This window comes from Aspergillus sclerotioniger (assembly GCF_003184525.1).
Source record: "Aspergillus sclerotioniger CBS 115572 chromosome Unknown BO94scaffold_41, whole genome shotgun sequence".
In the NCBI taxonomy this organism is placed as follows: Eukaryota; Fungi; Ascomycota; class Eurotiomycetes; order Eurotiales; family Aspergillaceae; genus Aspergillus; species Aspergillus sclerotioniger.
Window position 1 is genome coordinate 84208 of NW_020291031.1, and position 13409 is coordinate 97616.

The window sequence follows — 13409 nt, forward strand, 5'->3', positions numbered from 1 at the left end:
TTGCGGGTGCCTCAGGCATACCATATCGCGGAGGGTATTCCGACTGCAGCTATATGTTGAGTTGGAATGTATAATTTATCACCATCACCCAATCTCATGGTGCTCTAGAATCCAGTAGAGTAATTATATGCTTCTCTTAAAAGACTATCTACCTAGCAGGGTTGTACAATTACTGAGTCGTAACGATCGACCAGAAAGGGTCGAGATGAAGAGGTATATCATCATCAAATCCTGTATTTCCCAGAATCCTCGACTTTGCATCGATAATGATACCAGTGCTGGTATATCCCAGGATGTAGGATCAGTATTCACTGTAGAATCTCGCTCTTACTTCTTAATTCCATGATACTGTCATCTAAAGAATGCTCGCATCACCCGGTTGCCGTTCTTAGTAAACCCGGCCTTGAGTCTAACTAGCAAAATTCTACGACCCTTCTGCAGTAACACCTTACCATAGACCATTCAAACATTCACTGAGCTACCATACATGTGGTGCTGTCACTTTATGTTTGCTCTCTTTGTTCACTTTGCTCCGTTTTGCTTCCATCTCAGTTGCAAGAAAACACCACGCATCGTACACTTCGCTTCCTCGTAACCCCACCCATCACACCTTCTACATTTCTACTTAATCATCTCGAACAAAACAAGGTCTTTGATCCCAATGAGCACCGCTACGCGTAGCGCCAACGCCGGGACCACCACCTCCTCCGGCGGGGGAGGCAAGCGGGGAAAGAAGCGAGGAAAGAGAGGAGGTGACAAGGGCGGTGGTCGTCGGGGCCGCGGAGTAAACAAGAAGGTATATTGACAATCTCCTACGTTTTAACCAGGTTCTTGTTGCTAATACTTCAGATCTACAGCTGTTCAAGAAATGGTGCGGCTACTGTCACGAATTTGGCCATGTTATGGCTAATTGCTACTTTTACCATTTTCACCTGAGCGTCTACAATTTTCAACGGAATATAGTATGTCCTTGAACCGGGTTTGGGGTTTTGATTATTTTTGACTAATGCTTTATAGGAGCTTGTGGGATGGATGTTTGTTAGTTTAGGGTTGTTGAGAATGATGTGAGGTATATTGGGCTAATTGGGGTAGGCTGATTTGACGTATACTCGAGGCCTGGTTGGCGTGGTAAGTTGTGGTCTTGGTTATATTGTGGTGTTGCGGATGTGTGCTGATGATTGTCGTCGTCTCGTGTAGCAGCCTGGTTATCAGATTCCTGAGCAGCAGTACCAGCAGGGACAGCACCAGAAAGGCCAGCAGAACCAGCAGCAGAGGTAGCGGCGGCAGATGGCTTTCTGTTTTCATTTTGCCTTCTTTGATGTTGTGTTGTTTTTCTTATTTTACTTACTTCCTTTTACTTCGAAGATGGAACTGGATGGTTCATCAATACAAGCATCCGATACCTAGCTGCCATAGGACATGATGATGAACAATTGGACAATACCAAGTTATTATATGACATCAGATACCTAAAAGGAGGAAATTCAAGGAACAGGACAAGAAGGAGGTCAAGAGGCGAATAGATTCACAACAACTAAGATAAGAATGTTTATCCCAGTCAGTCTCGCCCAACACGCAGTTGATTCTACATAAGTTGACTACATGTAGTCACTCATTTCATAAGTTTGGTACAATGTCCCATCCACGAATATCAACCCTCTTACACGTATTCCCTGTTCCCATCGACTTATTTAATATATCTATTGATGACGTGAACTATTCTACTACTTCCGGCTGAAGACGGGGTTAGTGGAGGAGTTTGTTTATTTTTTTGGTGCCGAGGGGAGTAGACGGGATGAGGTATTTTGTGTAAAGTGTCCCAGAGTTGATGGTTTTGGGGAATGGGGTGAATGATGTGTTGTCATTTTATAAGGAGGCTATGGTGGATGGTGGCGGGGAGGAGGCGGTGAATTTCGTGCAGCATTTTGCGGAGGCGAGGGGGATGGAATTGGGGGTGGCGTTGGAGGAGGTGGTGGAGAGGGCGGTTCAGTGTTTGGGGGATGTGAGAATGACGGTGGAGGGGTGCGAGCTGCTCAGGAGGTTGGTGGAGGCGTTTGTGGGGGGGGGGGGTGCATTTTAGGGAGGAGAGGTATAGATTAGCGGAGTTGGGGTTGGATGGGAGATTGGTTTTGGGCGAGGGGGAGGGAGAGGGGGTTGATGGTGTGTGAAATATATACTGGGGTGATGTAGTTGTTAAAGATATACTATTGGGGATGGGATGGGATGGGATTCTTTGGAATGTTTTACAGTGTATACTAGTAACTTGATAGTCCGGACGTTTCTGGATAGGACTTATTGAGTCATGATCTATAGACAAGAATCATGTATATTTGGAAGAGCTATATATATGACAAAAATTAAGCTCTTAATCTAGTCTTGGATGATCGCCAAGGCTTGCCGGGTGCTCCACCCGCAAGAAGAAGAAAAAAAAAACAAAAACAAATGACCAGACTGGGGCTCGATCCCAGGACCTTATCGGTGTTAACGATACGTGATAACCAACTACACCATCCGGCCAATTTATGATGGAAGCATATCTAAAACGCGATTAGCTGTCTAGGCCACTTCCTTGACACTGCAACTTATTAGCAAACACAAAGACGATCGGAATAAGATCGGGTAGGAATCTCACCATCTGCCAATACATCCCTCGACTCCGCAACAACTCCTGATGCGACCCCTGCTCAACAATCCGAGATCCGTTCCCAGTCTGGCTCTCACCAAAAACAAAAATCGTATCCGCTTTCTGGATGGTAGCTAGTCGATGAGCGACCGCAACGATCGTGATACATCTTTTCGCGGCGAGACGCTCAAGGGCTGCCTGCACCACCTTTTCGGATTGGGAGTCAAGACTTGAAGTTGCCTCATCTAGTAGAAGAAGAGACGGTTTGCGCAAAAGCGCCCGTGCAATACACAGTCGTTGTCGTTGGCCTCCGCTGAGAGATGCCTGGGCTTTGAGTCCGAGGTCAGTCGAGTATCCTTCTGGGAGGGAGGTGATGAAATCGTGAATCTCTGCATCTTGGCATGCTCGGATGAGGTCATCTTCAGTGAACTCTGAGCTATCGAGTCCGAGGGTGATGTTGTCGCGAATGGTCCCTTCGAAGAGTCGTGGCTCTTGGGCGACTAATGATAGGGAGCGGCGGTAGTAGGAAGCTTCGATGGAATGGATGTCTTGGCCGTTGACGAAGATAGTCCCTTTGGATGGGTCGTAGAATCTCTCTAGTAAAGATATCACGCTGGTTTTTCCACAGCCTGACGGTCCCACGAAAGCAACGAATTGGCCACTTTCGATCTTAAGGTTGAGACTCGTGAAAAGAGGGGTATCATGGGAAGGATATTTAAATGCCATGTTCTGGAGTTCAATACTGGCCCCCGAGCCTGATTGCAAGGATTCTGGTTTCATCGTGTCGATACTACACAGCTCTCGTTCGGTTCGGCTCGGCCGCAGCTCCAACATACGGTTGGCGGAGGCAGTTGCCTGGGCAATGTTGGATCCAAAGCTGAAGAATTGACCAGCTGCCTGGCCACCTTGTATAATTGCCATATATATAACGAAGAATGATGTTGGTTGATATTCTCGAGATGCGAGAAGTTGACCGCCGTACCTTCGACAGTTAGTCATATGTCACATGTACAATAAGAGACACATACCAGAATGTGAGTGCCATGGCGCACAACTCGATACTGTCGGAAAAAGCAAAAATCAAGGTGGCGTACCACGCCTTTCGGAATGCTTTGTTTTGTTGGTGTTGCAAAAGGTCGGAATACCTATTCAGAATGGAATCCTCCATTGTCAATGCTGAGACAGTTCGAAAGGCGTCTATGGCTTCAGCTGCAAATTGAGAACTCTCAGCGTAAACCCCCGCATTCATTGCTTCAAACTGCATTTCATATCGTATACGCATGAATGCAGCGAGAAAGGTGCATGGCAACGCCGCTAGTACCGCAACAAGACTGAGTTTCCAACCGAATACAAACGCGATTATAATGCATCCCAACATGCTGAAAGTCGAAATGATCGGAAATGCACCATTTAATCCAACCAGGTCTTGGACCTGCTTTGGATCGGTCGCCAGTCGGGAAACGAGAGAGCCAGAGGCGTTCTCGGTCATATCATGGAATGGTATCGGCTTGCTGAGGATGTTGTGAAAGTATTCTGTTCTGCAGGTGGCCGAGATTTCCTGTCCGTGTTAGCTTCATCCAGCATAAAGCATCAATCTCCTTACTGCAGAGAATCTACTGGCGGCATATCCCAGCGTTCCGTAACAAACACCTGTTCCTAGGGCGAGAATGAAGAACATCAAGGCCCAAAAGTTGGCTGCGTGGACCAGTCTCTGGCCAGTATACTGAAACACCTCAATGATCTTTGCAAACAACCAACTCTGTAGTGGGAAGACGGCTAGCATCAATTAGCCAATTGCCATACAGGAGTCTTTGTAACACTCACCTCCAGCGCCAGCCGCGCTGAGCAATGCGGGAAGATAAAACTGCCACTGCGCGCGCTGTTCATAAAGAAACAGTCCGATGCTATTAAAAAACCCTCGACTCTTCTTTTCTGCTTTCGTGTTATCCTCCTGCTTATGCTGAATCATATGTTCTGTAGGCTTGAGCTCTTCCTTCAACTCTTCAGTACCGTCACTAGCGCCCGTCTCATCTTCCAGAAGGTCTAATTTCTGAGCATTGACGAGGCTGTGATAGACACCATTCTCTATAGCCAGGAGCTCCTCATGCGTGCCTTGCTCGATGTCAACACCACTCTTCATAACAATGATCCGATCGGCTCGCCGAATGGTTGATAGCCTGTGTGCAATGACAATTGTGGTCCGATTCCTAGAAAGTCGATCAAGGGCTGCCTGGACTATCCTCTCGCCGCGCACATCGATCGCGCTTGTTGCCTCGTCGAGTATCAGGATAGTCGGTTGTTTCACAATACTCCGGGCTATAGCAAGGCGCTGCCTTTGGCCACCACTCAACATGGTGCCATTCTCCCCCACCATCGTGTTATAACCCTGCAAGTGTCAGATAGGGATGCCATGCATCGCGACTAGACATGGGAGAGACCGGTGCCATGATGTCATAACCTTATAAAGAATTACATACCTCTGGCAGACGTTGGATAAACTCCTCTGCGAAAGCTTCCCTGCATGCATTTTCAATAAGCTTTTTCTTGACTGCAACGTTTTCGTGCTCCCATTCGGTACCGATCAAGCCGAATGAAACATTATTGAAGATGGTATCATTGAACAGAACCGGCTCTTGTTGTACGAGGCCAACTTGTGACCTCCACCATTTCAGATCAAGCTCAAGGATGTTGTGTTCACCCACGAAGATCCCTCCTTGATCATGGACATTTCCAGTTGTATTCAATTCATACCATCGCTCCAGTAGAGCAACGATTGTACTCTTCCCCGAACCTGACGGGCCTACCAGCGCCGTCGTTTTGCCTCGTTCAAATCGAACATTCAGCCCTCGCAGGACCTGTGTATCCGGTCGGGAAGGGTAGGTGAAATAAACATCTCTGATTTCGATGTCCACCTGAGCAGAGGCATCAGGGTTACGAAGACCGCTGGTGTCTGTCTTCTCTGAATCCAGCATTTCGAAAAATATACCTGCAGCACTGGCTGCCTTGGTCACAATCATCAACGGCGATATGATGCTTCCGAAAACGCTGAGTGCAACCATGATCGAGAAAAATACTCTAAGACTTCATTAGCATGTCTCGCAAGTATTGGCAGATAATCTCACGTGATAACAGTGTTGATGGTGCCTATGTGCCCCTCTCGGTACAGTTTCAGTCCGAACCAGAATGCCAAGGAATAGCTAGAGTTCATGGCGAAGAAGGCCAAGCCACATTGGACTCCGAAAAATATGGACATCCTTTGCCCTCGCTTACGTGCCTCTTCGATCCAAAGGGCGTATTTTACGGAAAGGCGCCCTTCTGCGCCGAGTGATACAACCGTGCGCATCGAGCCGAATACTTCGGCTGCTATAGACGAATGCTTCTCATCTGCCTTGTCAACACCTTGCTGGGCCTTCGTTATAAGCGGAAGCGTCACACCAGCAACGAACAGGATGAACAAAAGCGCAGCACTGGTAACAAGAGTCAAAGCCCACGAATACCGGAAAGCGATGATATAAGCGGTAATCACCAGGGCCAGCGATTGGAACAGGATTGCTAGCTTATCGGAAATGCTCTGCTGGATCGAATTGGACAGAGTTGTGATGGTATTGGTGACTGTGCCCATTGACACTTGGTCAAGCTTGCTGATGGGCTGGGCGAAAAGTGTTCGCATGTATTCCTCTCGCATAGTGGCTGAGATCCGCAGACTAATGACCCGGAAGCAGTACTGGGGTGTGTAAGTCATCTTTCAGCCCGACGAGCGTTTAAGCTTACCATGGCGAAATACGTCAAGACGAACTTTCCGATGAAGAGGTAGACAAAATATAAACTACCACATAGGTCAGTACGTGATGAACAGCATCTCTGACCCATCCTTTGAGGCCCCTACCTTAGTCTGCTCACTGATGATTTGAATTTTTTTTCCGTCACCGATGAGCCTTCAGTAAAGTACCCATTGAATGCGCCGACGAGGCTCCCGAAGACAATGTTCATGAGAGGGAGTGGCTATGACGAATGTTAGGCCCATATCATCCTGGAAGAGACCGACATACCACTCCGGATCCAATCGCGGATAGCAGCGCGATCGCGAGAATTGCGCGATCCTTCCCCCGTGTATACGAAAAGACTCTCTGTTGAATATGAGCGACGAACGAACAGTGGAGTCAAGGCCATACAAAGTAGTTGCCTAGTGACGCGGGCTGCTCCAGCTTTGTATTGTCATCTGTTTCCATTTTGTTTCCAATAGCCAGATCGTCTTCGTCTTTGATGTGAATCGCACTTCGCTGATCGTCGTTCACAGGCTGTGGCGACAGTTGGTGCTCTGAGTCGCCAGGACGTTTCGCGTCCCGGTCATTTATGGAGTTGTCTGATAGATGGCCCATCGTGATACCGAGTGCTACTATCACAGACTATGATATATAATCGGTGCGAAGCGCAGTATTTATACGTCGCCGCATTTCCTGGCAGATGTTGAATTTGGAAGGAGAGGCGGGTCCAGGCAACAGCCCGGCCCCATAGTTTAAACGATGCATGAGTCAACAGGATTGCCCTTTTCGAACAGTCCAGGTGGCAGTGTGGGCTGGAATCGTAAAGTCCCTGAGAGAATAGTAGTTGGATTGCGTGGAGTCCAAGGGACCAAAAGTGGGCCAGATCGCCTCTTCGGACTTTCGGGACTTGGAATATCCGGGCTGGGCATTCAGGCGGCGTCGATCTGTCCGGGCTTTCGGACTTTGCCAACCCCGCGGCATCCCTTGCAAGTTGCAACGTCAGCCTCCCAACCATGACTTCCCGAAAGCCCATCTCGGTAAGTCAGCCCCCTGCGAGGCCTACGCCAGGAGCCACATTTGACAGTTATTGCAGTGCAGCCGCTGTCAGGCCAAGAAGGTAACAGTCTCAACCGCGATTACGCAGTGACGCATTCAATGACGAAAGCCAGATTCGATGCAATCGACTTGCCCCACGATGTGACAAATGTGAAGCTATCGGAGAAGACTGCACCTACCTACCGCGAAAGCAACGGTCCGTGAAGCCAAGGTGACTTGTGTGCCCCATTTCCTCTTTCCCTTGCCATTCTCGATGGTCCCTGGCGCCGTCCGTGTAGCTGGACCCATAGCTCATTAGCTTCCTGACAACTGACGTGATGGGGATCAACTTAGTGCGATAAATGACAAGGATGTTCTCTCGGAAATTCTAAAACGCCTAGACCGCTTGGAAGACCACTGCAGGATCAATCAGGACGTGAACCATCCGCCGCCAGACGCGTATCGTTCAGTATCTATTGAATCGGACAATGATGCCTCGACAAGGACTGATCTGCCACATGGTAGCAAGTCGCCTCCCCCACCAGGCCATAGTGTTGCACATATCATGCTGGGCGGGTTGAAGGACGAAAGTACTAGATCGTTGCTTCGGTCCAACGTATTCTGCCACCTCAAGAATGTGGGATCCCGCATTTTTGAAAATAAGAGATGTACCCAGGCTGTGCAAGCTGCAATGACGGAGATTGCAAAATTGAAAGACACAAGAGTCACCCGGATGCAGACTTTCTCTGCAATTCCAAAGGAATCTGCCCGTTATTGGATAAATAGTACGCCTCTCCCATTAACTACCCGTGGCTGTCGTGTTGATCAAGGCCTAGAGTATTACGACACCTATCAATTTGAGGGGTTTCGAATTCCATTTGAGAAGGGTTTTATGCTTTCGCTTCCTGATCTCTTGGACAACCCTCACGTTCAGCTCGACTCTACGCTCAAACTCATATATTACAACGTCCTCTTCCAGGGGCTCCTCCTGGATTCAAAACCGTATCCTAACAGAGGCGGTATCGTACATTTCCTGTGTCAAACATGCATGGAGTTGACGGAGAGCTGGTTAAGCCAGATCAAAGATACCCCCGCAGACTTGTTTGCAGCTTTCTTCATGGTAGTTCTCCCCTGCCCTGGCTGAATGTTACCTGACACTGATGTCTTCCCATCTAGATGTCCATGGCCCTTGAAAGTTGTAATAGTGAACTGTCCTGGAAAGTCCTTGGACATGCCTGCAGAATCGCCAGGGCTCTGGGGTATTTCTCCGTCGATGCGGATCACCCAATACACAATAACCAGGATTCTCTACTTGACGGGTCGTCGAAACCGGAAAATGAGATAGAGAAGAACCGAAAACGTTTCGAGTTCTGGCATTTGCTACGCACAGACTGTCTCTTTCGCCTGTCCTTCGGCAAGCCAGCAGTAATTGCCGAAGGGTCCTGGGCAGTAAATTTTCCAGATCCCAGCATAAATGGCGTGGACGACGCATCCACACGTTTTATTCAAATTCACTTCCTCGCATCGATGCGCCTTACCTTGGTCTTGTTGAGGTACCTGGATCTGGTCAACATGGAGCCCGAGCCGCCTACTCCGCAGTACGATGAAGCCATGGATAGTCTTATTGCAGAGGTGCAGATGATTATGTCTGACTGGAGTCCGGTATGTTAAGCCTTATAAACAACATGCCAGTTGATCGGAGCCTGATGAATCACAGGAGGAGCTCCTCAATACGACGACTACTCGCATCGACACGTGGTTTTGCGTAGACATTCTATTCAGCAGCTACAAGATGCTCATCGTGTTCTACCAATCCAAGAAATGTAACCAAAGCAGTGAGTTTCTTCCGTACCACACTGTGGATATTGCGAGGAAGAGCCTCCAAATGTCCCGGTCAATTATGATCTCCACTCCACACCCGTACTGGGGTATCAGGTAAGGTCCCAAACTGATTTCAGCTATTCACATCACCCTACTGATAATTTTGCTCTACTTAAGTCTCATTCTGCTCCATCAATTCATTCCGTTGTTTATTCTTAGCATGGACATGATCGGATTTCCTGAACGTCACGATCCCGAAACAGATCTCGCCTTAGTGACTTGGTTTAACCAGTTTGTCGAAACGGCATCCCAAGAACGAACGGAGCTGAAACCATTGAGTATCATACTAAAGTCAATGGCATTAGCCTCCGGAATGTCAACATAGGCTCCTTCCTGGCCTTAGTTTATCGCGCTGCTTTCTTGTCACTGCCGGCCACGCCAATCAGATTTCCGTACTTTAGCGTGTTCATGGTCGCAGCAAACTGCTCGGCTGAAGGTGACACCGTAAGAATCATCGCTGAATGGCTTTTCACGGTGCGAGATCCCATGAAGTGGGCACGAAGGACCATGGTTAGGGGTGAAGATCTGAATGGAATACGGGTCTGCTTGTGTGCCTTTGCTCTTATGACCTCTTTTAGGGAGAGCAAGTCGGTATTGATCTGCCGGCCTTCCTGCTGTTCCTGAGCGGTCTGCTTTGGCCGGGGAATCGAGGGGGCAGCTTTGTCATGGTAATACTCAGATCCAGCCAAATCGACAAACACCAGCTTTCCTCCAAGGCACCGATGCTGAGATGATGTCATTATCTCTTCAACATGATGCTCTGCCTCCTTCACAAACGTCTCAAACTCAGCCTTCTGCGCCTCTGCGGCATCAATACGTGCCTGGTCAATCTGATAGTCTGGACTGGGGATGTACTCCCCGTCTGGTGTCTGCACCACCCCCTTCAAATTTTCTTCCAGGTATATATCGGTCGCGCGCTTTGCAACTGGCACGAGCTCTGACTGTCGCTCGATCACGGCATCGCGAGCATCGAGCAGAGCTCTTGTGACGATTTCAAGCTCTAGCACCGCATGCGTACGGGAACTTTGGTCATGAATGGTCGAACTACCGGTCGCTCTCAATGCCAAACCAGTCAGGAGTTCCCTACGCAATTCATCAAAGCTCCAGCATGCTTTGGTGACAATGGGACGCACTCTGACCTTTCCATTTTCTAGCACCTCGGTCTCTCCCCTGATATGCGTCTGCCCATCATACCCTTCACGGACATGACAGTTACAGCGTCCATTGAGGAGATCGAAGGCTGTTTTGTTCCGCAACTCGTACATGCGTAGACCAATCCCAAGTTGCAAAGCAGCATCACTATCCGCTTCATTCAATGCCTCCAGCTTCTCAAATAGATGGTGACCCGCTGCCAAGCACATCCCGAATTCATGGGGGTTATTGAAATCGTACCCCATAATCGTATGCGATTTCCCGCTTCCTGAGTGACCGTACGCGAAGAAGTTGGAACAATGGCCTTTCAGCACCTCCGGCAGTGTGGGAGCCACCACTGCGTCGAAGACAGTCTTGTTGTTGTCTCTGGCTTCGAAGACCTGTGTAAAGGCGGCTTCGCTTTTCCATGGCCGAGTATTTGGGGCGGATGGGACAAGTGACATTGAAATGCGAGAGTTGGGGTGCTCCTCACAATTCCGATTGATTTCAGTCTGGTGTACGTCACTGCTTGCTAGTGGGCGCCATCTGGTGATGACTCGGAACTGATTCATGTCGAACGCAGAATATGGTGAAGAGGAAATTATAAGGTATTGTCCTGTTGTCAATGATATGCCTGGCCCAAGCTCTGCTGGTAAAACGTCAGACCTGAGGGGGACGAGGCTAGGGTATAAATACCCCGATCTTCATCGGTTCCAAAGGACAGTGGGTCTCATAGGTACAAGGGTTTCAGGCCCCTTTCTCCACCGGATCCACTCCGATGCATCGCCTGCTTTCGCTGGGATCAACCAACAAAATACCACAAAAGCTTCCTTGGTTATTTGTGGTTAGCACCAAGGAACTAGCCCACTTTCAGTATGGTGGTTTCTTGGTTCGTTCTGATTGGCCGAGTATGAGGCAGTCACAGCCTCAGGCAGCCACAGCCTTACGCAGCCGCCTTAACAAACGGAGCCGCCCGTCATTGCCATCTGAACACCACCACCACCATCACTCCGTACTCCACTTGAAACATTAGGAGAGAGTGACGGCGAACTCCTCACTCCCTCACACCTGCCATTATACCCCGGGACTTGCTGCGTGCTGCATCATGCGGCTTCTTTATACAACTCAGTCAAGCAATAATTGCTTCGACATCCTCGAATTCGCCGACAACAATATCCCGCCGTATGCTATTCTCTCGCATACCTGGGAAAATGAAGAGGTCACGCTGCAAGATATGCAAGGTGGCTGCGCAGAGCGCAAATCCGGCTTCAAGAAAGTTCAAGATTGCTGTTCTGTTGCCAAAGCCTCGGGATATGATTATGCGTGGATCGACACATGTTGCATTGACAAGACGAGCAGTGCGGAGTTATCCGAGGCAATCAACTCGATGTACCGTTGGTATTATGAAGCCGATGTGTGTTACGTATACCTCGCAGACATTCAGTCTGGGTCTGAGTTTGTGGGTAGCAGATGGTTTACTAGAGGATGGACCCTTCAGGAATTGATCGCTCCGCCGAACATGATCTTTTTTGATGGGCAGTGGAAGGAAATTGGAACAAAGGAAAGCCTTCACCATGCTCTATCCGAGTGTACCGGAATTCCGGGAAACATTCTACTTGGTGAAGATCTAGAGACGGCCAGTGTGGCACAACGAATGTCATGGGCCGCCAAGAGGCAGACAACACGACTTGAAGATCGAGCCTACTCTTTACTCGGCATATTCGGGATCAACATGCCCCTCATCTATGGAGAAGGCAAAAGGTCATTTATCAGGTTACAGGAGGAAATATTGAAGGTCATAGATGACCACAGTATCTTCGCCTGGACATCTGTCGACGAAGAAGAAAGCCACGGTGGGCTTCTCGCAACATCCCCTGCCGCATTTCAGAAATGTGCAAATCTCGTTGCACATAATCCGTTCGTTACATTTGGCAATGAGCCTCTTATTATTAGCAGCAAAGGGATTCACTTAGGATTCAATTTCGTCGGACTTAGTCAAGCAGGTTTAGGCCTTGCTATCCTTCATTGCACGGAGCATGGGAAAAAGGAATCTTTGATCGCGATCCATCTACAAGACACGTCTCTTACTATGCAGAGCTTTCAGCGAATTTGCTGTGAAAAAACCGAACTTCTTGATATGACAAAATTCAGACCCGCGTTATGCCCCGTCAAAAGAATTTGCGTCCAGCAGCGGCGCTTGGCAGCTCACAGAAGCACCGCAAGTATAGCTCACACAGGCAAGTACCGGTTAGCAGCAGGCACAGATTATCGCGTAACTGACACTACTGCAGGCGCACCCGGGTGTTTCAGGGAAGAAGAGTTCGCAGAATTGCTTTCTACAACCCTGGAGATAAACAAGGACGTGGCCAGAATTCCGGGTGACCTCTTATCGTCTGCAGCACAACGCGATGATCTAGATCTGGTGTGGTCCCTCTTAAGTCAAAGTGGTATACGCACGGATAACCAAGACTTTCAAGGGCGAACGCCATTATCATATGCTGCAGAGAACGGAAGCGAGTCCATCGTGAAATTGTTACTATTCCGAGCGGACGTTGAGCCAGACTCTAGGTCCCAGGAAGGACAGACCCCACTCCATTTTGCTGCCAGACAAGGGCATCTTAATATCGTGAAATTGCTGCTCGAGACAGGAAGGGCCACTACGAACATAAGTGACACAAATGGCATAACACCACTCTCGTGTGCTGTGCAGAGCGGACAGCTGTCTGTCGTCCAGCTTCTCCTTGACAAGGGTGCCCTCATGCCTTCTACACACATTCCTAAGTACACATTACTGCCGTGGGCTTCAAGGTCCGGGAATGAGGAAGTCGTTGAACTAATTATCAATCGACTTAACTCTACAGATAGTACAAAGATCGACCGGCAGCAGTTATTGATGTGGGCGGTCAAAATGGGATACACGTTGGTTGTCAATGTACTCCTCAAGATGGGCGCGGACCTCAAGCTCAGGAACAAGG

The 13409-nt window shown here is 48.8% G+C and overlaps 5 protein-coding genes and 1 non-coding gene across 6 annotated transcripts; 3 read left to right on the forward strand and 3 right to left on the reverse strand.

Moving 5' to 3' along the window:
- Positions 1-661: 661 nt before the first annotated feature.
- BO94DRAFT_590420 (uncharacterized protein) lies at positions 662-1278 on the forward strand (the record flags this gene model as incomplete). The annotated part of the gene is made up of 5 exons (XM_025616026.1): positions 662-796; positions 858-962; positions 1018-1038; positions 1093-1128; positions 1198-1278. 5 exons carry the CDS (start codon positions 662-664, stop codon positions 1276-1278), a joined length of 378 nt encoding a protein of 125 aa, XP_025462465.1.
- A 1165-nt stretch (positions 1279-2443) lies between these two features.
- Positions 2444-2517, reverse strand: BO94DRAFT_t288. Its single transcript has one exon. It is a non-coding gene; the product is annotated as a tRNA-Val (tRNA).
- A 31-nt stretch (positions 2518-2548) lies between these two features.
- On the reverse strand, positions 2549-7216 carry BO94DRAFT_569682 (ABC transporter ATP-binding protein; the record flags this gene model as incomplete). Its single annotated transcript, XM_025614749.1, has 11 exons — positions 6796-7216; positions 6673-6750; positions 6510-6625; positions 6395-6449; positions 5746-6347; positions 5101-5698; positions 4448-5009; positions 4227-4399; positions 3652-4181; positions 2633-3605; positions 2549-2575 (listed from the first exon to the last, which is right to left on the reverse strand). Exons 1-11 carry the CDS (start codon positions 7000-7002, stop codon positions 2549-2551), a joined length of 3921 nt encoding a protein of 1306 aa, XP_025462466.1. The 5' UTR covers positions 7003-7216.
- Positions 7217-7870: 654 nt separating this feature from the next.
- Positions 7871-9628, forward strand: BO94DRAFT_477788 (transcription factor domain-containing protein; the record flags this gene model as incomplete). Its single annotated transcript, XM_025608662.1, has 5 exons — positions 7871-8207; positions 8259-8542; positions 8599-9084; positions 9140-9357; positions 9421-9628. Coding segments are annotated over 5 exons (1533 nt in total), but the record flags the coding sequence as incomplete, so codon positions are not given.
- On the reverse strand, positions 9225-11077 carry BO94DRAFT_539979 (kinesin family protein). Its single transcript, XM_025612812.1, has 2 exons — positions 9421-11077; positions 9225-9357 (listed from the first exon to the last, which is right to left on the reverse strand). Exon 1 carries the CDS (start codon positions 11004-11006, stop codon positions 9648-9650), a length of 1359 nt encoding a protein of 452 aa, XP_025462468.1. The 5' UTR covers positions 11007-11077; the 3' UTR covers positions 9225-9357; positions 9421-9647.
- Positions 11078-11234: 157 nt separating this feature from the next.
- BO94DRAFT_294569 (HET-domain-containing protein) lies at positions 11235-13077 on the forward strand. Its single transcript, XM_025606705.1, has 3 exons — positions 11235-12671; positions 12726-12856; positions 12912-13077. The coding sequence occupies exons 1-3, from the start codon at positions 11540-11542 to the stop codon at positions 12960-12962; spliced, it is 1314 nt and encodes a 437-aa protein (XP_025462469.1). The 5' UTR covers positions 11235-11539; the 3' UTR covers positions 12963-13077.
- Positions 13078-13409: the final 332 nt, after the last annotated feature.